At 44.0% G+C, this 27580-nt stretch overlaps 1 protein-coding gene across 2 annotated transcripts in view; it reads left to right on the top strand.

Annotated features, from left to right (window-relative positions):
• Positions 1 to 27580, top strand: part of ME3 (malic enzyme 3) — a 1085505-nt gene that overhangs the window by 996831 nt on the left and 61094 nt on the right. For both annotated transcript variants that reach the window (XM_050755844.1, XM_050755845.1), the window contains 2 exons: positions 15755 to 15830; positions 26863 to 27024. In XM_050755844.1, coding sequence (XP_050611801.1) covers positions 15755 to 15830; positions 26863 to 27024 — 238 coding nt within the window. The remainder of the gene's footprint in view (positions 1 to 15754; positions 15831 to 26862; positions 27025 to 27580) is intronic.

The following is a 27580-nucleotide window of genomic DNA, read 5'->3' as shown; positions in this document are numbered from 1 at the left end:
CTTTAACATTTCTGATCTTGAATGTTCTGAGATTCCTTCCTTTCAAGGCATTTGTAGTTTGGAGGCTGAACTTAGTCAAAACAACACATTAGGTCAAATGCGTGCTTCTCCCCTTCCCCCTGCTTAATTGCATCTGATGAGTAGTTCTTTCAGACATCTAATTCCAGGCACTTAGCTGTCTCTTCCATTTGCTTCCAGGGATCATGGTCCCTGAAGTTTAAGCATATGTTTTCCCAGTGAACTTTTGTGCACTTTGAAAACTGCATTCTGTTCTCTCATTAAATTCCAGCTTTCATGACTAATATGCGATGATAGCTCCAGAAATGTTTATCTGGTAAATTAAAGTGGGCGGGGCTCTTCTGCTTACAAATTACTTCAGGATAGGACTCAGATGCCTGTCCATAGAATTGCCTCATAAATGCTAGTATAAAATGGATTCGAGCTTTTACAATTTCAGCTTGTCCTTGGCATAGGGGACTATTATCTTGGTGTATCTTCATAGGGTTCTGAGCTCCTAGCCTATTTCTTAAACTGAGGCTGCAGATTTATGATTCAGTGGAAAAAAATGTGTGACTACTTCTCAAACCTGCTTTGGAAAAACAAGCAGATAGGATGTTTTTCTGTCCCTATCTTGTACTTACATGTAAATAAGTGACTCATTGGCTGTGCCTCTGAGTCAGGGGGACAGTAATTTCAGAATCGCGGGTTTGATGATTATTTGCTTTGGATATCAAATGTTTGTATTAGAACAGAGACACATTCCAAAAAACTTACTGCCCAGAGACCCAGATTCACTAGAGGCCTTCTAGACGTCAGGAAGGTGTTTGTTTTATAAAGTGGAGGCATATGTGGGTCTGTGCCATGTTCACAGCCATAAAAGAAAGTGAAGAGTGTTAAGTGTGACTTTTTAGGGAAAGGGGCCTAAAGCCTCTGATTATTATTTCTGAAGGAGTAAATATTTTAGTAGAAAAAGAAACTTCTTTGTACCAACTCTCTGAGTTTCTTGGCACATTTTAATATTTTAAGTAACAGCTGAAACTACATTAACCTTCTCTGTTCTAATTGGAAGCATCCGTGACTTGCGGAATTAGGATTTTCAGATTCTGAAGTGATTTTCTATTTGGACAGAGGTGTCAATTTCAGCTGAAATTTCCTTCTATTTGGCTTTTTTTCCCTCCTGATTATAAAATGTTCAGTCAGCTAATGATGTGATGGAGGTTCAAGGCCTTCTTCATCAGCTTTTCCAGGTACTCAGGATTTTTAGTGAAAATTGCACTTATACTTCAACCATTTGCACACCTTATCAGGATTCTTCTTATTCAAGGAGAATAGAAGGAGAAACTCTTTTAACCCTTGGAACTCAACTCGAACAATTATTTTCTGCCAAAAAAAAAATCTCATAATCAACAAAGAGGCTAGAGCAATATCTGAGATTTGCAAATTCCAGGAAGAAAAAAAGAGTACAAACAATTATAAACCTATTTCAGTTTTTTTGTGTTAATAGAAGCCTGTCTTCTACAGGGCTTAGTGTTTTACAATCATCACCTGAAACTCCAACAAGAAAGGCAGGAAGGCACAATGGTTTCTTACCTGCTTTCCCTTACTACTTTGGCAACTTATCTCAGTGATATTACCTCATCTTATTGAGCTTCACTAATCTCAGGTGTAAATGGGAACAACAACCTATACTTCCCGGACTTGTGGCAGTAAGTAAATGGTGTTGCATTTATAAAATGTTCCCAATAGGAGCTAAATAAGTGTTGGCTTCTTTTTTTTTTTTCTTTCTTACTTTTTACATATGGTAACTAAGGCAATAATGACATGACTTGCCTCAGTCCAAAGATCAGGCCTTCAAGGAGCCAAGACCAGGCCTGAGGTTTGCTGGTTTAATACCTTTAAGTCTTTCTCCAGAGAGTCTGGCAAAGAGTGAATTGTAGACTACCAAAAAGTCATGAAGAGCAAAAGACTGTGGGTAATATATAGTCAACCTCCTGGACTTCCTTCCCCACTGGATACCAAAATCCACAGATGCTCAAATCCCTGATATAAAATGGTATGGTATTCGCCCATAACATACATATCCTACAATATACTTTAAATAATCTCTAGCTTACTTACAATACCTAACACAATGTAAATTCTATGTAAATAGTTGTACAAGACTTGGAACCAATCCAAATGGCCATCAATAATAGACTGGATAAAGAAAATGTGGTACATGTACACCATGGAATACTATGCAGCCATAAAAAAGAATGAGCTTGTATCCTTTGCAGGGACATGGATGAAGCTGGAACCCATCATTCTCAGCAAACACAGAAACAGAAAACCAAACTCTACATGTTCTTGCTCTTATGTGAGAGTTGAACAATGAGAACACATGGACATAGGGAGGGGAATAACACACACCGGGGCCTGTCAGGGGGTGAGGGGTGGGTAAGGGAAAGGAGAGCATTAGGACAAATACCTAATGCATGCGGGGCTTAAAACCTAGATGACAGGTTGATAGGTGCAGCAAACCACCATGGCACATGTATACCTATGTAACAATACATTCTGCACATATAGCCTTTAACATATAATGTTAAAAAAAAAAGAAAAAATAGTCTTTACACTACATTTTTAATTTGTGTTATTTTTTATCATTGTGTTTTTTATATTTGGACTTTTTTTCTTAATCTGTTTTCTTTTGTTTGTTTGTTTGTTTGTTTGTTTGTTTGAGACAGAGTCTTGTTCTGTCACCCACGCTGGAATGCAATGACGTGGTCTCGGCTCACTGCAACCTCCGCCTCCTGGGTTCAAGCAATTCTCCTGCCTCAGCCTCCCAAGTAGCTGGGACTACAGGCACCCGCCACCACACCCAGCTAATTTTTGTATTTTTAGTAGAGGTGGGGTTTTGCCATGTTGGTCAGGCTTGTCTCAAACTCCCGATCTCAGGTGATCTACCCACCTCGGCCTCCCAAAGTGCTGGGATTGCAGGTGTGAGCCACAATGCCCGGACTTTTTTCCTGATATTTTCAATCCATGGTAGGTTGAATCCAAGATGTAGAACCTGTGGATATGGATGGTCAACTGTAAGCCACTTCACAGAAGCTTTGTGTTGTTACCAGGATTTTAATTAATGACTACACAGGGAAAGAACTCAAAATAATGCCACTAAGAGAATGAGTTTGACTTTCTATAGTAGGCACCTAGCAAATGTAGTTTTGAAATTAGTAGACTGGCTCTACAGATCAATGAGTTTTTGAGAGTGAAAAGGAAAATAAATAATAATTGTGTTAATAATTGTGTCAAGACACAGGGGAACCAAAGTATGTGGTTGCCCTGTCCATGAACCATTGCATGAAATTCTGTGTCTCTTGGAGAGGCAGTGACATTCATACCTTTGACAAACATTTCTTAAATTCCACCTTAAAATTTATAGAGAGGCTCTTTTACGACTGACTTTGTACATGTATTATTTTATTTAATGCTCATACCAGCTTAGTGAAATAGATTTAATGATTACAGCTCCATTTAATAATGAACAATGGAGATTCGGTGGAGTTAAATAATTTGCCAAGGTTGCACAACAAATAAGGGTTGGGTCTGGCCTTTGAACCCAGGTCTGTCTAGCTCCAAGTCACAGATAACTGTGTGCCTTGCTAGATTATAGTCATGGAACTCTAAAGTTTTGGAAGTTATATGATCTACCTTCTTCATCTTACCGACTGAGGAACAGGCTCAGAGAGGTCTGGTAACTTTTCCAAACTCACGTAGTTAGATACAGTCGTAGAAAAACTTAGATTGCGCTTGTCCTAAATGCTCCACTCCCACATTCAGAGAAAGGAATTGACCATCTCTGCAGAAATCCCTTTCTGAAGTAGACACTATGTTTGCAGGGCTGCATTAGGGGACCCATGCAGTCAACGGAAGTGGAGGATACAGTTCCTGCCCTTCTGAGCTTGGAGTCCACTGGAGGAAAATCATCCTGCAGGAACAAGAGGGAAGCAGAGAAAGGGGAGGGCCAAGGGGCCCTAGAAGGGACTCTAGGCCCAGCTCTGCAGCTCTCTCACTCTGTGAATTAGCCATTCTGGGCCTGCTTGTTCTCTAATTCTCCTCGGTCTTCAAATAATATTTCTGTCATACCCCATTGTAAGGTTTTTGGGGGTTTTTTGTTTGTTGTTTGTTTCTGATCTGACTGGATCAGAAAACCCCTCTGGATCAGAGATAAAGTCTCCCTCATACTTGTTTTCCATGTGCTCAGCACAGTGCCTGGCGCAAAGCAGAATGCATGAAGTCAGTACAGGGCCTAGGCACTTGTTAATCTCAAGTGTGGGAAATTGAGGAACTCCCACCCATTCCCGGGAGGTCCCACTGATGGAGTCACATGGACAGATGGACAGAGGTCCCACTGATGGAGTCACCTTTACACCTGGGCTCTAAAATCAGGAGCACTCCACATCCACTGGTTATCTGGGAGGATCAGAAGGAAAGGGGGACTCCATGGGGCTGGGAGGGGGACATAGCCACTCCCTCTGTAACCTCCCACCTCAGAGGCAAACAGGATGGGCTTTCCAAGGTACGGGATGTTAGCTATGGTTGTTCAGTGGGTTCAAATAATCAAAATATTCTTCAGGATAAAAATAACACCAAAGAAGGATTACGAATGACCTACCATTAACATGTTGAGTTGGCTGTGGCCACCCCATCCCGCACTTCAGTCACACTTCCCTGAGGACATTCCACAGAAAGCAGTGGAAAGTGGGATTTTAAAGCTCTTCCAAGGCGTGGACAGTTACCTCACTTGAGTCTCTCCAGTTCTGCCCTCCAGTCCTACAGAGCCTTCGAGGATTTCTTAGATCTGCTTCCTGGGCTTCTTACACCTACCTATGTTTTCTTGCTGTACTGTTGACTCTGGGAGACTGCAACTGAACTCTAAATATAGCCTCTTGCAGGTTCTCAGAGGACAGGTTCCCTTCCTGCCAAAAAATGTGTGGAATGGCGGTTTTGTTGGCAACAGCGAGCCTTTGTTAGAGTCGACAGTGCATATCCCTCCTCCTGAGCCCAACTGCAGTGGTTTGCCTAACATCGCTGACTCTGTTTTAATTAAGCCCTTTATTGTTGGACTTGGTGCCAAGAAGCCTAAATGAACATTGTCTACTTGAGTGGGTGTTGTTGAGGGTTCTTTTTTTCAGTTCTATTTTAGGAAATTTCCAAGAATCACTCTTCTACAGGCCGAGATAAGGGTTAAGATTCTTTTTCTCAAGAAATAACATTCTCCTAAGTGAACATTATCTTTGTTTTTCTTTCTCTCTCGTGTAACTGAATTCAAACATTCAAGAGGAATTTTCTGGCTCCTGATGGAAGCTGGAGATAGTGATGTAATTTGCATGCCTTTGTCGGATGGAGGAAACTTCACCTATACTTGCCCTGATGAAATTCCAGTAGACTTTGAGCTTTAAGAAATGTACAGAGAAGGAATTGTGATATCGCCGCTACTCATGGCTACTACACAAAAATTGGATGGTTGGCATATTTGCTTGCTAGGGCTACTGTATGTAACAAAATACTACAAATTGGATGGCTTAAAGCCACAGACATTTATTTTCTCATAGTTCTAGCAGCAAGAAATCCAAAATCAGATGTCAGCAGGTCGTCGGGTACACTCCTTGCTGCTCCTTCTAGCTTCTGTTATTTGCTGGCAATCCTTGGCATTCCTGACCTCTGGATGCATCACTCCAATCTCTGCTTCTATCATCCCATGGGTATTTCTCCCTGCATGTCCCTGTCTTCTCCTCTTATTATAAGGATACCAGTGCTTTTAGATTAGGGCCCACACTGATAACTTCATCTTAACTTGACCACATCTGCAAAGACCCTTTTCCAAATAGGGTCACAGGCACCTGACATTAGAATTTGTGCGGAGCTGGAGATCACCTCTACCACCCTCCTATAGCTTTCAGTGGGCTCTTCAGCTGGTTCTAGAAGTCAAATTGACACCAGGCAGATAAGCAAGAGAAAAATATACAAATCGTGTTAATTTTACCTATACAGGGACTTCTTAAGAGAGTGAAGTCTGTAGAAGTGGCCAAAGCAAGATGCTTTTGTGCATTTTGGACGAAGAATGATAAATTCGAGAAGAAATGACAGTACAAAGAAAATCTGGCTGGGGGAGCAAATGTCCTAGGGGAGTCACTGGGAGATATATGGGGAATGTAAAACAGGTGGACGATGATAAGCGTTACTTTGTTAAGTACGTTTATTTAAGTCGATCGCAGCCTCCATTTCCCAGTCTCTCATGATAAGGGCATTTTCTCCCCTGGTATGGAGAGGTTACCCCTCCCAGAGGAATCTTTGTCATAGGCTGCATGCAGGAAAAGACAGGTCAGCTCTCCCTTTCTGAAACTACAATTTCTCCAAGTGTTTTCAACTCTAAATAATCAATTCACGAGATGGCATATTGGGGGATGGGACAGCCCTTACAACTTCAGATTTCAACATATTTTTCTTGAGGGATATAACTCAAATGGCTGGAAATTTTTCTCACTCAGAAAAGGTTTGGGTATTTTCCCACTCTCTACCATAAGTAACCAATATCAGCTACCACTTTTGGAGCATTTAGCACATGCTAAGCCCTAGGCCATGTTCCTGATATATATTCTTTTATTTAATCATCACAGAAATACTTCGAAGTAAACATTATTATATGTCTAGTTTACAACTGTCAAAATAAAGACCCAGCTCTGCCTCCTTCCAGCACCCATATTCTGAACAACTCACCATACCTAACACATACATCGCTTATAGAGTACCTGCCATGTGCCTGGTGCTACGCTAGGCCCTGGAAACAAATGTCGTCCTGCCCTCATGGAACATGAGTCTAGTGGGAGGACATATGCATCAGAGATATAATTTCCTAAATAGCAATTACTATCTTCCAGTGTCATAGCATCATTTCCCACAAGAAGTACTTGTCTTTTGCTCTCATTGCCAGAGGTCTGTTGAAAGAACAGTGGCTGCTGAGATGAAAAGCAGTACAAAGTCCCTCAAAACGGGGGTTCTCTCACTTCCACTTTCAACCTGTCGACAGGTTGGAGCTCTGATTAAAGTGGAAGTGAGCATCTCTGGACATTGTTATTGAACAAACAAATCGTTTCCTGGCCATATCATGCTGAGAAACAAACAACCCTAAAATCTCAATGCCTAAAGCACAGTTTATTCTGTGCTCTGCCCCATGCTTGTCTGACCCCCACATCTAGGAGCTGTGCTCTGTGTCACCCTCACACTGGATGCAGGCTAATGAAGTAGTCTTATCTGGAACTCTACAGGTTATGCGGCAAAAAGAAAAAGAGAAGATGGTAAATCACACTGACTCTGAAACACTCGCACCCAGAGGGGTCAGGTTGCATTTTATTGGCCAACTCAGGTCACCAGGCTGTGCTTTATTTCAACAAATCATGGAAGGGCAGCCTGCCTTGTGCCTGCAAGAGAGAACAGAATATATTTAGAGAACAGAATGAATTGCTTCCACAAATGGACAGAAAGAAGTTCCAACCCTGTTCCAGGATGAACAGCCCATAACATATATGTCTTTCAGACCAAATGAATTAAGTATTTGAAGGAGTAGATCAGGTACTCAGTGCAATTTTTGTTGAATGACCATTCCCTTCCCTCTCTGCGTACTTACCCCAAAGCTCCATGCAGCAGAAGCTATGCCCCTTCTCTGAACACTCCTTTTGTCAGTGGGCCCTGATGACCAAGCACTGGCTAAGAGAGAACCTGTGGTCTTTCTTGGAAACGAAAATAGGAAAGTCCAAATGTGAAAGCCATGAATCAGGGGACAGTGATGTATGTTCCTGAGCAATTCCCTGTAGCTTCCCTTTAAACAGCAACCTCCTGAGTATACATACAATATAATTTTAGATATAGATATTAGGCCAGGCGCGGTGGCTCACGCCTGTAATCCCAGCACTTTGGGAGGCTGAGGTGGGTGGATCACTTGAGGTCAGGAGTTCAAGACCAGCCTGGCCAACATACAGTGAAATCCCATCTCTACTAAAAATACAAAAATTAGCTGGGCATAGTGGCGCATGCTTGTAGTCCCAGCTACTTGGGAAGCTGAGGCAGGAGAATCACTTGAATCCAGGAGGCAGAGGTTGCAGTGAGCAGAGATCATGCCACTGCACTCCAACCTGGGTGACAGAGCGAGACACTGTCTCTCAAAACATATATATACAGAGAGAGAGAGAGAGAGAGAGAGATTTTATTTACTCACAACTTTTCAGGAAAAAACTATATTTTATGTAAAACAAGACATCCATTTGTTTAAACCTTGGATTCCATAGGTAGGCAGCATGCCATATTCACTATATATTTTTCCATCCCTCAGGTTCCAAAATTGATTCCCTGAAGTAAACAGGAAAAACTTGGGAGAAGTAATCAGTAGCTAAAATTATTTTTGTTTTTGTCCTGTTCCAGTTAATGGCTATTAAAAGCAAGATTTCCATGACTGCTTCTATTCCAGATGGCCATGTTCTCAGCTCCAGGAGTAGCAAAAGAAGTTGTGTTCTAATGACTCAGAGGAGTCATTAGCCTTGATGAGTGTTCAGGTTGCAGTAACTCACTGCAGGATGTTTAGTGCTTTGGGATCCCTGGGCAGCCTATAATTTGCTCAAAAGCTGGAAATGTGTCTGCACCTCTGCAGATCCAGGCCCGTGGCTTCCTGTGTCTTCCCACCTTCCTGCCTCCCATTGTGCCTCAGAGCAGGATAATACCACTTTAAACATGTCACATTAGCTGTCAAAGGCAGCGCCTCACAGGATATCATTCATTCCCAGGGTTTTTGATTCATTCTCAAGGAGAGAAGACTGACACAGACCCAGCTGTGGAATACAGAGAGCTCCTTGGCACCTAAATCACTAACCCAATCATCCGTAAATAGCTGCCAGGAAACCGTAGCAGCGGGATCTTAGGGAGCCTCACTCTAACACCCCCTTCAGACTTACCATACTGGACAAGGTTAGACAAATATTAAGATTCACGTGTCTACAGGGTTTTACAGCGTGCAGGGATTTTGCAAACTTGCCTTGTTTGATTCTCACAGTCATTCCTGTAATGGAGAAACCATTGTCCCCATTTTACTGATGAGAAAACTAAGGCACAGACAGGTAAAGTGACTAGTCCCAAGTCACACACCTATAGGGGCCATGTTTCAGGGATCCAAGAGACCTGTGTTCTAATCTCATCTCCACCTTCACAGATCCACCTCTTAATCTCATCTGTAAAATGATGGTGATGTCCTCTGGATAGTGTTGCATGAGCATTATGACAATGTACATAAAGGGCCTGCCAGTGTCCCTGGAACAGAGATACTCAAGAAAGCTCATTAAATAAACGTAAATATTGCCTTTCTGTGACATGTTTTCCCTTGATCTCTTTCTCATTGAATATTAGCTTTTTCGGGTAACATGGAAAATTAGTCCCAATTGTGTATCACCAAAGATCCTTCTATTTTGTTCTTACTCAGTCACCCACATAATGAAAGATTTTCTACCTGCTATACTTTATTTACAACTGTCTTCTTATTTCAGTAACACGTATAACTATTCATCATGACTCCTGACAAACATGCATATTGAAATGGATGATTCTAGCTAAAACGCTAATTTATAATTATTTACAAACATTTACCAAACACTTACTATAAGCCAAATATCTCTCTGGACATTTTGCCAGCATTTGAGCCCAGGCGACCTGACTCCCGAGCCCACACTTCTAACCTCTGTGCTAAGATCAACAACATTAAGAGCTACCATTTGTTAAGTATTTACTATGGGCCAGCAGCACTGTAACATATTCTTTAAAGTTACATTGTCTTATTTAATCATTGTAACAAGTGTATGGTGCAGGTGGTGTCACTTCCATTTTACACATGAGGAACTGAAGCTTGAGGAAGGGAAGTAACTTATTCATAGCCATGTAGCTAAGAAGTAACAGAGCTGGGCTTCGAGCCTGCATTTGCAAAGCATATACATTAAACTCCTAGTCTATGCTACATTCTCTCTAACATTTCTGTGAACCATCACTTGAATTGTTTGAAGCCTCATCACTTTTCAGTGCTTTATATGATGGGAAATCATTTGAAAATCCCCATTCCAGCCTCAGGGACTCCTGTCTCAGGGTCTGAGATCTTACGGTGAAACTAAGCAGGCCTAGGTAGGAGCGCCCCCTGAGGCACCTAAATGTTCTTCCTGAAGCCACTAAGAAGCAATGCAGAGGGCTGAGTGCATTCCTCAGGTGATCAGAATCTCATATGTATCAGTCTGTTCTCATGCTGCTATAAAGAAATAGCAGAGGCTGGGTAATTTATAAAGAAAAGAGATTTAATTGACTTGCAGTTCTCCATGGCTGGGGAGGCCTCAGGAAACTTATAATCATGGCAGAAGGCAAAGGGGAAGCAGGCACCTTCTTCACAAGGCAGCAGGAGAGAGAAGTGCAAGCAGGGGAAATGCCAGATGCTTATTAAACTATCAGATCTCATGAGAACTCACTCACTATCACAAGAACAGCATGTAGGAAACTGCCCCCATAATTCATTCACCTCCCTCTCTCCACACGTGGGGATTACAGGTTCCTCCCTTGACACATGGAGATTACAATTCAAGACGAGATTTGGGTGTGGACCCAAAACCACTATATCATCATGGAAACAGATAAGAACCAACCCCATCACTAGTTACTGCTGGAGAAAATGGTAGCCTCTGAGTGAAAATAGGCTAAATCTGTAAATACATTGCTGAGGTCATTGAAGAGGTGTTCTTCTGGGGGGTACTGTATCTTCTTTGAGCTGCTTTAGATGCAGTACTGCCAGGAAATGGAAGGATGGGCAGGGTTCTGGCTGGGACCTGCAATACATCTGCTTATCGTAATAATCCCTAGCCCTGCACATTTTACTTCCTCAATATACATCAAAGAAAACTATTAGGGACCCCAAAGTGCTTCTGTTTGGCACACTTCCCTCCTCTAGGTCTCTGTCAAGAACTACATCCTTGAGAAAACCAATATTCTGCATTAGTGGAAAGTGCATCGGGCTCAGGATCCTGCTTCAGGCAGACCCAGCCGCTTATGAGCTGTGTGACCTTGGACAAGTCACTTCACCTCTCTGGACTTCAATGTCCTTATTTACAAAATAAAGTCTTTGGACTTTATTTTATAAATAAAATAAAGATTTGGACATCTCAAAATCCCCAGCCAGGGCAATCCTTTCAAAATCCTTTGTAGCTAGCTGCAGTTTAGGCAATAGATGGGAAAGCACTTTGAGAAGTGGTTAAAAACTCTTAATGCATTTCAAAAGGTGTTATTTTTGCAGTGCAGAGCATGAAATTGTACATGTAGAAAAAGAAAAAAGAGTCCTTTGAAATTTTAGTAGCTCTAATTTAAATGTAAAAATGTTCATTTTAAGTGTCCCTCCTCCGTCTCCTTATCTTCAACAAAGAGGGCCTATTTTAATGTACATAGATAATTTAAGTATTCACACCTATCCTGTGTTTAATTAATCACACCAGAGCTTTGGTAAGGTCTAAAATAGTGCATGGATCTTACCCGTTTGTTTGCCTTCTCCATTGATAGGAGTTGTTAAGAGTCTTCCTCTTCCTGGTAAGGGAGAAGCAGACATCTCTGCAAGTGGAGATTTCCTTTATAAAAGTAAATTTCCTTTACAAAAGAAAAACTTGTGTCCTGTTTTTAGAGCTTTTCCTGCCTCTGGTTATTCTAGATGGTCTTTAGCTCAAAATAATCTACAGGTCAAACAGGCGCATTTTAGGATGGCATATTCTGGTACCCTTCACCTGGACCTTGCTCTCAAACTTTATGAGTAAGTTAATTCAAATACCTACCCTGCCCCACTTCAGTGTGATAAATGGAGCCTTGCACTCCCCAAGTCTTAAATTCTGGTGTTTTCCTCTTTCCTCATTCATCCACCATCTCCACGTGTTCATTTTCCTGCTCTAAGCCACAGGCAACAGCACAACCCACATGATCCCTTGAACATGATACAACATAGCACACACACAAGTTGCCTTTGTTCCAACTCTCTTCCAGCTTTATTCAACACTTTTCATCCTTATCCCTTAGCTATCATTATCGTCATTCATGTATTCATTTTCCATTTCTTCAGAAATTGTGCACTGAGTATCTATTATGGACTAAGCTTAGGGATAACAGTGGTAAACAATAACAACCAAAATAGATGCACACTTTGCCCTCTGCAGTTCAGTCTAATGAATGGGATGGGGATTATTAATCAAATAGCCACACAAATACATGTGATAAGTTTGTTTATGTAGGGATGGAGTACTTTAAGAGCATATAGCAGAGAGCCTCTACTTTGAATTGGAAGTTATCAAGAGCATGAGTATGAATTAACTAAAGAGTGAGGAGAAGCATGTGTATTAGGCAGAAGGAATGGTATGTGAACTTGTAATTGCCCAGTGGGTTCTTCTTGCCCACTGTACAGACAAAAGCAATTCACGAAGACCATGGTATTGCAGTAAAGGAAGGGTTTAATTAACACAAGGCAGCTGAGAGGAGGGAGTGACTCAGCCTCCTGAGAACTCAGAAGCTAGGGATTTTATGGATAATTCGGTGGGCAGGAGCTAGCGAATGGGCACTGCTGATTGATTGGGGACGGAATGATAAGAGTGTGGAAAATGGTTCTTGTGCACCGAGCCCACCTCTGGGTAGGGGCCACAGGACCATTTGAGTCATGAGTCATGGGTCTTGGTGGGGTCAGTTGGTTGCCAGAATGCAAAAATCTGAAAAACATCTCAAAAGACCAATCTTAGGTCCTGCAATAGTGATGTTATCTATATAAACAACTAGGGAAGTCAAAAATCTTGTGATCTCAAGCCACATGGCTGCTGAGCAGTAAGGGATTATAGAAACTATGCCTATGTTTTAGCAGAGGTCAGGCCCTTTCCATAATCCTAATCTTGTGGCCTTTCCTTAGTCTTACAAAGGCAGTTTCAGCCCACAAAACTGAACACAGAAGGGATCAATTTCAGGGAGACACTGTTATCACACTTGCTTCAAAGTTAAATTAAAAACTAAATTCCTCCCATGGTTAGCCTGGCCCCACGCCCAATAATCAGTGAGGACAGCCAACCTGCAAGACTAGAAGCAAAATGAAGACAGCCATGCTAGATTTCTCTCACTGTCATAATCTTTGCAAAGGTGATTTCAAAGTAGCACTGGGGTAGGAAGAACATGGCACATAAAGGAATGGAAAAAGACCAGTGTGGCTGAAGAATGTGGAGTGAGAAGAGGAGTGGAACAAGATGAAGTAAGGAAGTTGGCAAGAGCCAGACAAGAGTCTGTAGGCATGTTGAGGACTTTGGTCTTTATTCTATTTTTAGCACAAGAAGTAAAACAATGAGTCATTGATTTCAAGAATATCACTCTCACTAGCATATAGAAAATAGGAGAGAGGCAAGAGTGGATGTTACAAAGTTATTGCAGCACGTCAGGCAACAGATATTGGAAGCCTGGATAAAGGAGGTAGTGTTACTGATGAAAGAAGTGTTTGAACCAGGAGTTATTGAGAAAGTACAAATGAAGAACTTGGCAATGGGTTGTATAAACGAAGGGAGGAGACCATCAAGGATGATTTCAAGGGGTTGGAATTGTTAAATTAGATATGTAAGGGGAAATATTCACTGAGAAAGGGAGTAGGAAAGAGAATCAGTTTTGTCTTGAGTCTTTGTTTTGTCTTGTATTTGAGTCATAATGATGGAAGATTAGATGATAAATTTGTTTTGCTACATGCTAAGTTTGAAGTACCTTTGAGGTATGCACAGGGAAATGTCAGGTAGGCAGTTAAATAAAAGGTCTAGTGCAGTGGCTCTAAAATCAGGGATAATTTTTTTCCTCCAGGGGACATTTGCCAATGTCTGGAGATATTCTTGGTTGTCACAATGTAGTGAGAGGTGCTACTGGTATCTGGAAAGTAGAGGCCAAGGATGTTGCCAACATGCTGCAATGTACAGGACAACCACACCCTTCACAGCAAAGAATTATCCAACCCAAAATGTCAATAGTGCCAAAGGTGAGAAACGCTGATCTATAGATATTTGAGAGTCATTGGCCAAAAGCCTTGGGTATTGATAAGATCACAAATAGAAAGAATAAGAGTAAGAAAAAAAGTGGGATAGTACAGATTTTTGAGGAACTTTAATGCATAATGGCTGGATGACTTACCCAACATAAGAGACTGAGAAGGAGCAGCAGAGAAGTAGGAGGAAAACTCAAAGAAAATGGAGTCACAAAAGACAAAAGTTGGGTAGGGGAGTGATGAAAAGTGTTGGATGCTACCAAGAAGACAAAGGAAATGGGGACTGATGAGTGTCCATTGCATTTAGGAATATGAAGGTCATTGGTAGCCTTTGCAAGAGCAGTTTTGGCAGCATGATGTTGAGACAAGATACGCTGCAGTGGGTTGAGGAATGAATGGGAGATGAACAAATGGAAGCAGTTAGTGTAGGCAATACTTTTAGGAAGTTTGGCAATGGAAGGGAGGAGAGTGAAAGAATAGTCCTGGCAAGAAATATGGAGGCCAAGAACAGTTTGGGGTTCAGTGGTGTTTTTGTAGTTGTTTTATTTTGTTTTAATTTTTTTATTATGGAAAATTTCTAACATATATAAAGTAAGCAGAATATTATAATGGACTTCAATGTACCCTAGATTCTATGGACTCTGGATTCTGTTTTATTTCTCAGTTGAGTAATGTTTGTTCTAGGAGGGAGTTGATTTGGCTGGACTCAAATTCCCAACTCTGTCTCTCCTAATCAGCAATAACTGAAATCTCTGCTTGGTTCTTTCAGATTCCAGCTGTACTTATTTTTTGCCAGTCCCCCTGTGTGTACATAGTTTAGTGGTCAGCCAATAATTTGGGTAGATTTGGGAGTTTATCCTTTCTGTGGCTTGTCCCCTTCCAGAATCCACCCCCTCTTCATTTCCTGGCTTCTCTTCTAGCCCCAGCTCTATTATCTGATACCTCTAGCTATTAAGACTTTGGTCTCTGTTGACCCAAGTTGCCTGCAGATTGGACTGCCTTCAGGCAAAAAGCTGCAAACTTGCAAATCCCAAAAGGTATAATTCCTGCTTTCAAAGCTTGATTCCCCTCCAGTATCTGTCTGCTCTTGGCCAACCCCCATTGCCTTCACACACGCAGCACGCGCGCGCGCGCGCGCGTGTGTGTGTGTGTGTATGTGTGTGTGAGATGATGGAGTAGCTCAAGACTGTCACTCACCTCTCTTCCTATCCCCAACTCTATCCCCCACTGCAAGAACCTCATGCACATGTGTCTGAACATCCCAACTCACACGTCCAAGTTTCAGTCATGGACTCAGCCCTAGGGATCCAGCCACTGCAGTGTGGTCTGTACTTGGCAGAAGGGACCTGGAGAAGAGGCTGTCCCTCTTCCAGTCCCTGGAATCAGCCTTGGGGCCATTCGGTCAGGGAATTCTGGTATCCTGGGTATTGGTCTAGAGGAAGGAAAGAAGGGCACAGACTCTGGGGAGCACAGGCTCCAGGCAGGCACACCCCTTGGCCCCATGGACTCCTTGACCTGTGGAGAGAAGCAATTGGAAGAAAGCCTGAGGATGACCCTCTAAACTGCTGGGGCTCTGGGCAGGAGACTACCTAGTACTATGGACTTTGCTCAGTTCCTAGTCTGACTGCCTGGTTTCTCTGTGTGTACATGTTTTGTTTCTTTTAGTGGACTGTTCATCACCATTCATGACAAGGGCCATCTTGCAACAATGCTGAACTCTTGGCCAGAAGACAATATTAAGGTATGATCCCATTTTCATTGCTATTTAATCATTGTTGGGTGAATCCTTCCAGCCTGAACCAGAGTCATTTCCAGCTATAAAATGAGCCATTATGACACTGAAGGAAGCATACTACCACCCATTCCTAAGCCACAGACCTGTTATAGCCAAGTACAAACACACCACAGAGCAGAGGTTTGCATGAACCAGGCATCCATGTGACATTGCCCTTCATTATTGTGATTATTAGTCTGAAGATATGGTCAGCATGTGTTGAGTCCCTGCTAAATATATGGTGCCAGTTTCCATGGTAGACACAGAGAGAAATCAGGCATAGACCCTCTTCTCAAGTAGCTGACATGTGATGCGGAAAATAAGCCAAAGGCACAAAAGGCTAACAAGGCGGTACTTGTCCAGGGATAAATAAAGTACACGAAAAGAACTGAGGGTGTTCTTCTAGAGGCAATGATGATTTTTAGCCTGAGGAGATTCTGGGATGACTTCATGGGGGAAGTGACAGTGGAGCTAGGCCTTGAATTTAGGGGTAGGCTGTGGACAGTTAGGTAGTGGAGAGACTAGGCTGTGGAGTGAGGACATTCTGCACCAAGAGTAAAAGCCTATGATGGACAATATCTTCACACTTGGGTACGTGTACCCCGGGTGTACACAGCAGTGGGGGGTGGGGATGTGGGACATAAATGTAGAGTGACAAAATAAACCTGCCACTTCTTCCAGGAGCATCCATTTTACTCAAAAATTTAAGAAGAAAACATTTCTATATACCAAACAATATACATTATAGAATGCAAAAGTTGCCCTAATTTTTTTTTTTTTTTTTTTTTTTTTTTTTTTTTTTTTTTTTGAGACAGAGTATCACTTGGTTATCCAGGCTGGAGTGCAGTCATGGATTATTGCAACCTCAATCTCCTGGGCTCAGGTGATCCTCCCACCTCAGCCTCCCCCATAGTTGGGACTACAGGTGTGGGCCACTGTGCCTGGGTAATTTTGTGTGTGTGTTTTTTTTTTTTTTTTTTTTTTTTTTGCAGAGATGGGGTTTTACCATGTTGCCCTGGCTGGCCTTGAACTTCTGGGCTCAAATGATCTGTCCATTGAGGCCTCTCAAAGTCCTGGGATTACAGGCATGAGCCACCATGCCTAGTGATGTTAATTTTTATATATAAAACATGCAAATTTGTAGAAATGTATTAGCCTCTGGCTAAATCCCCAGATCTCCTGCTATAGAGATATCTATGGAGGACTTTGAGGGGTTCTGGTATCTAAGATCATTGTTGCTTCTGAAACAAAATGGGTGAGGCAAAAATGCAGAACATCCACTGGCTGGTGGGTGAGGGCATTTTTGGCACCTGAGCTGGGGAGGTGTTGGTGCTGACCAAGTATAGTACAAGGAACTCTCAGGGCCAATGAGTGCTCACATCACCCTGCCTTGCCTGGGAGGCCGTGGTACTCCAACACATCTACTCTGGAAGAGCTCCCCGGAGATTCAGATACAGAGAAGGTATACGGGCCCATACTTGAGGAGCTCGAAGTCTAGTTAGAAAGCCTCATCCGGAAACAATGACAGTACACTGTGTCTCTGCTGCCAACGAGAGAACCATGCACCTCTCTCTCTTTTTCCCTGCCCATTCCCTGAGCCCCTCCACCCTTTTCCATTGGACACCAAATACAGCTTCTTTCTATCTGCCTCTCTTTGTGTCCCACCCACTCCTGGCTCTCTCCAGGGAATGATATTATTTAAAAACAGACCAGAATGGGGACAGAACCTTGGCCCTCAGGAGCTAGGCTCGAGCCACAGCCAAGGCCCTGGGACTTTAGTCCTCGCTCGTTTTTTGCATCTGTGTCTGGGTATCATTTTGCCTTGTGCTTCTCCCTCCTGCTTATCTGCTTCAACTTCAGTTATATGTCCTGCAGGCCCTGCAGGTTTTGGTCCCAGGCCCAGAGAAGCGAATTTCCAGAGCATGTCTAGCATGAATCTATAATAAAACCGTGAGGACATTAAGGGAAGCCAGCTTACTGGATGGACTAATCTTAGTGGATATGCTGCTGGGGTCCTGTAAAGTTACCTCTTTCACTCACTTTCCTGGACAGTTCAACCATGGGGAAACCTTGGACATAGGAGGCACTCAGTAGATGCCTACAGAGTTGAATGAATTCAGCTGATAGACATACTGAGCATCTTCCATGTCACAGATACTGTGCTGGGAGGTTCTCCACTAATATATTCGGTGCTTTTGTGCAAATTATGAGGAACTAGAAAGAATGATGAAAAGGTACCTCTGTTTAACAAAAAGGCACCCTTTCCTCCAAGCTGACACAGGGACTTGGTGAGGGGATCATGGACTGGATTTCAGGTTTCAATTGTTCCTCTTATCAGAGCACAACTGTATCAAGGGCCTTGCTGTGAGGGATGCAAAATGAGAAAAACATGGACCCTGCCCTCAAATTGCCTCGTATTGTGGTTAAGAAACCAAGATGTAAATTCAAAATAGAACCTTAGGAGCTAAATAGCTATTGACTTAATAACATATTTTGAGAACCTTCTAAATACTGAACGCTAATTGCCAAAGAGATGGTGACCACAACTGTTGTGATTCTAGAGGAAGAGAAACAGGGCTTTGGGCATCCTGGAAGAGGTAGGACTCCAGCAGTCTCCAAATAAGAGAGACATCCAGAGCCTCTAAGGAGAATGTTAAGTTGCCTGAGCAGATCTGGGCCCGTGATACTGAATTCAGTTGCATTCAACCATCTTTTAGAAAACATCTACTCTGGAAGAGCTCCCTGGAGGTTCAGATACAGAGAATGTATACGGGCCCATACTCAAGGAGCTCAAAGTCTAGTCAGAAAGACTGATCCAGAAACAGTGACAGTACACTGCATCTGTGCTGCCAAACAGAGGACCCCAGAGGACAAGGAGCAGACAGGTGACTGGCTGCCCCCCCACCCTGTGGTACCGCAGAGTACACAGGTGAGTGCCTGGGACCACCTCCATCCTTTATTCCTGTCTCACTTTGAAGAAACCTGGAGATCAGTCCCAGTGACTGTGTAGGGGAATCAGACCAGGCTTTGCAACAAGACAGCCCCGGATTCTGGCCTTGAAGCTTCACTTACCTGCTGCGTGTGCCAATATTCTCTCTGAGCTTTGCTTTCCTATTGTGAGGATTAACTGTGATAAAATCTATACACATCGAAGGGCACTTGAATGGATACTGTCATCACTGGAGGTGGTGGAGGCAGCTATAGCCCAAACAGCAGTGCAGGCAGGGCCTGAGGGGGCTGCCTTACCTGGGAATCACAGGCCACAAATGAGCAATCAAATGATTTGACCCCTAGACATATTTGATTTGGCTCTTAGTGGTTTTCTAACATTTTGAATTTGTAGGCAATATTTTTAAATCAGGAGATTTCATGAGAAATATATATCCAAGGACTTGGATTTCTGGCTTCTCTGGAAAAGCCAGGAGCTCTGAATATTGGGCCTGTAGTTTGGCATGTAAATAGGTCCACTGGAGCTGATTGGACTGCCTGTGGCTTACCCCGGACCCCTCCTTGCCGTACTCACTGGCCTTTATCTGGAGGTTCCTCTCCCCCCACCCCCAGGGTGCCCTTTCAAAGGTTTAGAACTTCCAAGCCACAGTCTTTCTTGTTTTCTGATGTGTATTTTCCAGTTATTTTAGCAAGTGGAGAGGAAGGTCTCCCTACCTAGGTAGGGAATCTCTGCTCATTATTCTTTCATAGCACTTGGGAACTGATGCAGAACCTCTCCTTCACTACTTAATTCTATTCCCACAGTCACTGGGAGAAGTTGGACTAAGGACATCTGAAACCCTCAATGTGGGTCCTGAAGAATGTGTAGGAGTGAGACCGGGTGGGCGTGGTTCACGCCTGTAATCCCAGCACTTTGGGAGGCCAAGGCAGGCGGATCACTTGAGGTCAGGTGTTTGAGACCAGCCTGGCCAACATGGTGAAACCTCATGTCTACTAAAAACACAAAAATGAGTTAGGCATGGTGGCAGGCACCTGTAGTCCCAACTATTCAGGAGGCTGAGGCAGGAGAATCACTTGAACCCAGAAGGTGGAGGTTGCAGTGAGCCTTGTGCCACTGTACTCCATCCTGGGCAACAGAGCAAGACTCTGTCTAAAAAACAAACAAACAAACAACAAAGGGTCGGGCATGGTGGCTCATGCCTGTAATCCCAGCACTTTGGGAGGCTGAGGTGGGCAGATCACCTGAGGTCAGCAGTTGAAGACCAGCCTGGTCAACATGGTGAAACCCTGTCTCTTCTAAAAATACAAATAGTTGGGCGTGGTGGCACGCACCTGTAGTCCCAGCTTCTCGGGAGGCTGAGGCAGGAGAATCACTTGAGCCTGGGAGGCAGAGGTTGCAGTGAGTGGAGATCGGGCCATTGCATTTCAGTCTGGGTGAGAAAGTGAGATCCTGTCTCAAAAAAAAAATAAAAAAAACAAAGACTGTATAGGGTTGTGTCTTTTGTCAGATGAGCAAGCTGAGGTTAAGTGACTTGTCTGAGGTTACCCACAATTAAGTGTTGGTACCCAGCCCAGAGCTGTGGTCCTAAATCACTTCTCTAGCATCTGCTAAGTCGGGGAGACAGAGTTTTTCAAGGTATACGTATCTTTAGACCTGTTGCTAGCTGCTTGCCTAGAGAAGAGGAGTGGTTTAGAGGAGCTTCTGAATCGACTCAGAATGTAAAAAATGACTTTCTATGGTTTCCCAGCAAGAAAGTAGAGTTGAAAACTGCAGTGTAAGAAAAGTAGGCTGCGAGGGAAATGGGGCCAAAGCCCAGGGCTGGGGAGACCACGAAGTTTTGTGGGCCTTGCTTTTCAGGAAGGAGGGGGCGGGCCAGGCCAGGCTGCCTTGAGCTGTCCAGCGTAAATCACAAAAAGGAGTGAGAACTGCTTTTCTGACTCTTTCCCACACTGGCCACTGCCTGGAGCCTATAGGAAGGTCCAGCTGAGAATAGCCTCCTCCCTAACAGTTTTCCCAAGCTCCTAAATCTCTCCCTCACCCCAGTCCCAGGAGCTTCGCGGGAGGAGGTGCTGAGAGCCAAGGGATCCTCCTCTGCTACTGGGTACATCCTCTGTAAACAGGCACTTAGGTTTTTACACTTAGAGCAGATTGCTCATGCCAAGTGCCTACCTACCATGCATTGGCCCACTTCGTGTTAAAGCCCACTCTGTGCTTATTTTCAGGTTAGAATTCCCGAAAAACAGTCTCAGAGACGTATTCGGGGGTGCTCTTGTGTCAGTCAACACTTGTGGGAAGGAAGGAAACAGGATAGAGCAGAAGGAGAGGTTGGGCTGCAGTAAGATCTCAAGCAAGGTTCCGCTGAGCCCCTGACGAGGCTCTGGAGCTGGGATGGCCCTTCAAAGGCATCCAGAAGTGAGGCAGCGGAGTGGACCTTTAGATTCCTGTATTGGGCTGCCCTTGGAAGGAGGTGTGGCTTTGGGCAAGGTGGCTCTTTTCAGTAGAGGAAATTCCCCTAAGTGGGCTGATATCCAAGGATACAGCTGGGAAAATAACTCTTTCATTCCTGCAGGAGGATCTGGGCAGCACATGATCATATCCATCTCATGAGGTATGATGCCAAGTGCTCTACATAGATTAACTCATTGGATTTTCATGGCAACCCCGTAAGAGGTAGGGACTATTGTTATCCCCATTTTCTAGACAAGGAAGCTGAGAGGTTAGGTTCTTTGCAAGGGAGGGGTGGAACCAAGATTTGAAACTAAGAAGTGTGCATTATTTTTGTTGTGGAAAGAGAGAGAGGGAGAAGCAGAAGAAGAGGAGGAGGAGGAGGATAAAAGGAAAGATGAGAAGGAAGGATGAAACAAAAGGAAGAGGAAGAAGAGGGTTGTATAAACAGTGCTGTGGGCAACGCTTGTAGCTATGACTATAGCTACAAGTCCAAGGAAGCTCCAGAGCAAGCAAGACATTTGATCATCAGGTCAGTCTTGGGTCAGTCCCATTGGGTCCACCCAAACTAAAGGGTGTGGGCAATAATTCAGAAAAGGCCTTAGGTCTGAGGCAGGTGGGCAAAGGAAGGATATGGCACAGCATTCCCCAAACCTCCCCATAGTCATAGAGAGACAGGGGAGTTATGAATTATAAAACTCTTCCAAACAAGGAAAATGGGATTCTGTTGTTCTAGAAAAGGTTGCTTGGCTTTAAAGCTCAAGGATGCTGCCCAGGTTTGCCCTCAGCCTTTTGACAATTTACAGAACTAGTGGCTCCCAGCATAAGGTCCATTGATGTTATGAAAACCAAGGTGCAGTGTCTTCTCTCTGAACTTGTTAATCCACAGCAGGTCTGAACTCTGTTCAGTGCCGAAGACACTTTGTTCTCTCTGTTGGATCTATCACATTGCCCGCCATGTGTGAGTGCCTATCACATTACAGACACCAAGTTAAGTGCTGATGAATCAAAGATGACACAACCCATTACTGGCCCCAGAAGAGCTTCAAGCTACCGTGAAGCACAAGGAAATGTACAACTGTAATACAAGGAAGAGAATGATAGGTTTTGTAGGTGAGGAAAATGCTGTGGGAATTCAGAGAAGGAAGTGATAAAATTCAGAAGGGAAGCTTCATGGAAGGAAATGCTTTTTGAACTGTTCCTTGAAACACGCAAGGGTGGTAAGATTTGTATCAAGGAGATAAAGAAATTGAGAAGTAAAATAGCATGTATCCAAGAAAGTACAAGCCTTGTGCAAAATTGGAAATATTTCAGTTTGGATGGAGCATGGAAAGAATAAAGGGGAAATTCAAAGGGCAGCTTGCGCCTAGCCCATGGAAGGCTTTAGGTGCCAGTCTAAGATGTTTGGGCTTTGTTTTACAGACATTGGGAACCATTAGAGATCTGGGGGCAAAAAAAGTGATATATCTGGGTGTGCTTCGGAAAAAATGAAATGGAATGGGGAAAATCCAGTAGAGAGACCAGTCAGGAGAACTGGAGTCAGGAGAACACTGTAGTGGCTCAAGTGAAGATGGATGATCCGATCCGAGGCAGTAGCAATAATATGAAGATAATGGAACAGATGTTTAAAATAGGGAGCAGGCACAATCAGCAGAACTTGGTGACCAATTGGCTGTGGTTGACTAACAGAGAAGAATCAAAGAAGACTGGACGTTTTTGAACTTGGAAGATACAGGGTAACAGAGCAGGAGGACAGCAGAGTAAAAAGGATCAAAAGGAGTAAGAGGGAAAAGAGGATTCCTTTGGTTAGGGAATTGTGGGATTTGGGAAGAGTACTGGACATTTGAGTGGCAATGTCCAGCAGACAGTTATCTATAGGTGTCATCTACTTAGAGAGGACAGTAGGAGCCATAGCAATGGATGAGGATGCCAAGGTTAAAGCTGTTAAGTTTCACATGGCCAGACTTTCTTAAATGTTGCATTTGCCATGGTCTCCCCTTGGTTTCTTTTTCATTCATTCATTTAACAGATAATTATTGCATGGTCTTTCTGTGTTTAATGTTAAACTGGAGAGATCAGAAATAATTTCAAAGTCTGAGATATAATCTTTGCCCTAAATAATCATCATCATTACAATCATAAGAGCAGCAACCATTTATTCATCATTCTTTTTTTTTTTTTTTTTTTTTTTTTTTTTTTTTTTTTTGAGACGGAGTCTCGCTCTGTCGCCCAGGCTGGAGTGCAGTGGCGCAATCTCGGCTCACTGCAAGCTCCGCCTCCCGGGTTCACGCCATTCTCCGGCCTCAGCCTCCCGAGTAGCTGGGACTACAGGCGCCCGCCACTGCGCCCGGCTAATTTTTTCTATTTTTAGTAGAGACGGGGTTTCACCATGGTCTCGATCTCCTGACCTTGTGATCCGCCCGCCTCGGCCTTCCAAAGTGCTGGGATTACAGGCGTGAGCCACCGCGCCCGGCCTTATTCATCATTCTTACTTTATACAAGGCACCAGGTTAAAATGAGACATATATTATTATATTTCATCATTACAACAACCTGAGGAGTTAAGTATTATTATTATTATACCCATTTTATGGAGAATTGAAGCTCAGAATAGTTATCTATTTATCTAAAATTACACATGGCACATCATCAAGGATCCTAGATTCAAAAACTGGTTATCAGATTCCAAAGCACCTGCCATTAACCACTAAGGCTGTTTGGTGAGATAAAATGTGCATTTTAAAACAAAGTTAATAACAACCCAGCTGCTTTCACCATCAAAGGATTAAATAACACCTTGTGCAGGTCTTGGCAGGCAGTGGGTCCTTAACACATGCTTGCGAAAGGCAGGCAAATGGACAGGAAGGGTATGTGGTAGATACGGCAATTCAGGGGAAGGAGAAATTTCAGTAGATTATAATGAGCAGAATTTATGCTGCTGAAGAATGGGGAGAACAACCCTCCAGGAGAAAGGAATAGACAGGTTGAGATGGAGAGGTGGTAGGCAAATTCAGAGTGTGTCTGGGAAGAATGAGAAGGCCAGCACAGCCAGAGAAGGCAATTGTGTACAGATGTGTAGCAGGAAGTAAGTTTCAGAAGGTCAGTTGGATTCAGGTCATTAAAGAGTTAAGTATTTTGGACTCTATTCTACGGACAGTTCAAAGTCACTAAAGGTCTTTGAGCCTGGGAATGGCATAATGAAAATGGGCTTTTGACACAATGAATCCGACATTGGTTAGCAGGAGAGAATGGAAGGAAGGAAGGTGAGAGGTAAGCAGTCTCGTTGTGAAACTGTTGCAATAACTCAACTATAACCGTGCTAAGATTGTGGGTGGACAGTAGATGGAGGTGAGACACTCATTCAGAGGAGCTGGGCATGCAGTAGAATGCCCTGGGGCATGTCCAGGCTGGGAGAGTGCCACTGCAGAGCCCTGTCCCATCCTAGGGTTGTGGGGATAACAGCCTGGAGTAGCAGATTTCCTCCGTTTAACTTCATGTCACTCACTGCCCCTTCAGCACAGAGAAGGATTCTGAGAGAATGGTAACCATAATAAGGAAGCTCTAATTAGAAGAGACGATAGAGAAATGCCCAGAGTTTGGACACCCAGGGGCAGCATGAGGGCATAGTCTCCAACAGGGAGAGCTACCAAGAGGAGGTCAGATGCAGGTTGCAGAGAGGGTGGCGCCAAAGCAGGGCAGGACTTTGCCAAGATCACAGGCACTTTACCCCAGCCAGTTGGGGTGGTAGAAGGAGCCCTGAACCAGGAACCTTGCCCTGTCACATTCACTAGCAAGATGACCTTGCTAAGTCACCTAATCTTTTAAGATAACTGATGTGGAAACATCCAGCCAGTGCCTGGCATGTGGCCGACACTTAACAAATATATGGAGGAAATAAAGGTTTCTGTTTGCTCACCTATGAAGCAGAGATAACAGCCTCAGATCCACCTACCTGCTCAAGTTATGGGGAGGGTCACATGAGATGCAGTCTGTGAGCACTCTCCAAAGAGGCAGTTGAGCAATCTAAGGGAGAATATCATGATTTTCATGGATCTCTTGCACTCTCCAGAGACCCCTTTCCAGAAGCAGAGGAGTGTTTTTAAAACTGTCTACACCCATTTCCACTAAAAGAGAGAATAGAAGTGAGAAGAAACCATAAGCCCTTTGGGTACCAGATCATAAACTCTTCCAGGGAAAGAATGGATCTTCATCTCTTTACCCCCAATGCCCAGCAATGTACCTTCATGGATTTAACCAAAACCTATGGTGCCCATAGCCCATCAGGACACCTGTAGCCTAGAGTAGATTCAAAGCCAGGTTCCAATGAAGGGATGAGGGACCTATAAACTTAACTGTTTTAGAGATAGAGAGAGCTGGCACTGGTGAGCAGGTGAGAGTGGCCTACAAACAACTTCACCGTTACCCTGAGGGGCTCTCCTTGGCCAGACATTCAAGGCCTTTCAGTCTGACTCCTGCCTGACTTTCCATTCTTTCCCTTCCTGCAACCTACACCTCCTCGTTCCCCAAACACACCCTACATTCTCCCCACCCCCAGCACCTCCACCCTGGATTTTAACTTTCTTTTGTATCAAATGCCCTTCTCCCGACCCATGCCCCACAATCTCCACCTGTCCAACGTAGGGCATGTGGGTCCCTTCACCCATGAAGGGTTACCTTCCCATCTTCTAATCTCTGCCACCCTGTATGCTATTCTGCTGCTGTCCAGCTTCCCTCCCAGAATCATGATTATTAATATACACATTCCATCTCTCCTTTGGCCCATTAATCCTTTAAGGACTGGGTCCGTGCATATTTGTTTTTGTAGATGTGCAAACTGAAGCTCCCCCAGAATTTGTCAGTGTCTTATGCAAAGTATGTGCTTCATAAATATGCATTACATGAATAAAAGAATAACCATTATAATAATACAATTATTCCTCTCATCACCATCAGCTTCATTCACATCTATTAATTCACAGTAGGTAAGCCTTGAAGTAGCACGACATCTAGTACATCAGCAATTCTTTGCCAAATGCAAAAGGTAAATCCCAGTGCAGCTTGAAACTCTTCCTGATTTCATGTGCAATAATGATCCTAGAAGATGTCACAAGGAGTCCTGTTCTTTGCAAGTCGGATTTTTCATAATCCAGGAGTAGGTCGGAGAGCATTTAGATTAGCCTCTAAATCCTGGAGCTGTAGCAGCAGCACGAACACTTATTTTTCATTTTCTCCTTTAATTATGCCCTTCCCTCCCCACCACCCCAAGTCTCAGGCTGAGAGTGTCTGTTTAGTTTCCTTGAGGAAGAGTGAAGTGACTTGATGTGGTTTCCCTCTAGCTGTTTCTGCAGCCCCCACCTGAAGCTCAGAATGCAAGGCAGGCATCTCTCTGTCATCTCCTCTCAGTAGGGTTTCTCACCAGCCTGCCAGGAAGGACCAGCCACCCGCAGGTGAATAAATGCTCTGGCCTTATCCCAGACAAACTCTTCCACACCGGCAAAGTCGGTGGGCATCCAGTCGCCAAGCCTGATGGGCCGGGGCTGCTAAAATGAGCACTCTGTCACAGGAAGTGCTGTCCCTGATTGATGGTGCCCTGCTGTTTTTCAGGCCGTGGTGGTGACTGATGGGGAGCGCATCCTGGGCCTGGGAGACCTGGGCTGCTACGGCATGGGCATCCCTGTGGGCAAGCTGGCCCTGTACACAGCGTGCGGAGGAGTGAACCCACAGCAGTGCCTCCCTGTGCTACTGGATGTCGGCACCAACAATGAGGTAACACACTGCCCAGGCCAGGAGCTCTGGGGCCAGAAGGTGGCAACTGGGACAGGGTGAGGAGCATGTTTGTGGGTGGTTATATCTACACAGCAATGGGCCATTTCTTTCTTGGCATCCCCTTGACCAGGGCACTGCTCCTACACAGTTGTGGAGTAGAGGACCTTCTTCCCTGGTTGCCCACCCCTAGCTCCATTCTGTTCCCTCTCCCACTCCTGGGTCCCCTTGATCCTCTACCTCTATGAGGCCCTCTATACCCACAATGACCCCTGCCTCGGCTTCCTTCCTCTTTGACCCCCATTACCCCATGCAGTTTCCATTTCCCTTGAGGTAGGAGTGACCCCTGGGCTGTGTTTTTTAGCATTCTCAAGGCAGTCTGCCCCAGTGGAAGGATTAGAATTCAAAGTACCAGGGGCCAAAATGGCTGACTCAGACAGATTAGTGTCCTGCAAACCCACTGAGAGAAACCGAGTCAAGCTGTAGGTGAGATCCATCTGCACGATTCCTAGCAGTTTGTGGTTTAAGGAGTTCAGGCCCCAGCCAAGAGTTTCTCTGC

Source organism: Macaca thibetana, chromosome 14 (genome assembly GCF_024542745.1).
Source record: "Macaca thibetana thibetana isolate TM-01 chromosome 14, ASM2454274v1, whole genome shotgun sequence".
NCBI lineage: Eukaryota > Metazoa > Chordata > Mammalia > Primates > Cercopithecidae > Macaca > Macaca thibetana.
The sequence above is the reverse complement of the archived record's forward strand: the minus strand, read 5'-3'. Positions and strand labels throughout refer to the sequence as shown.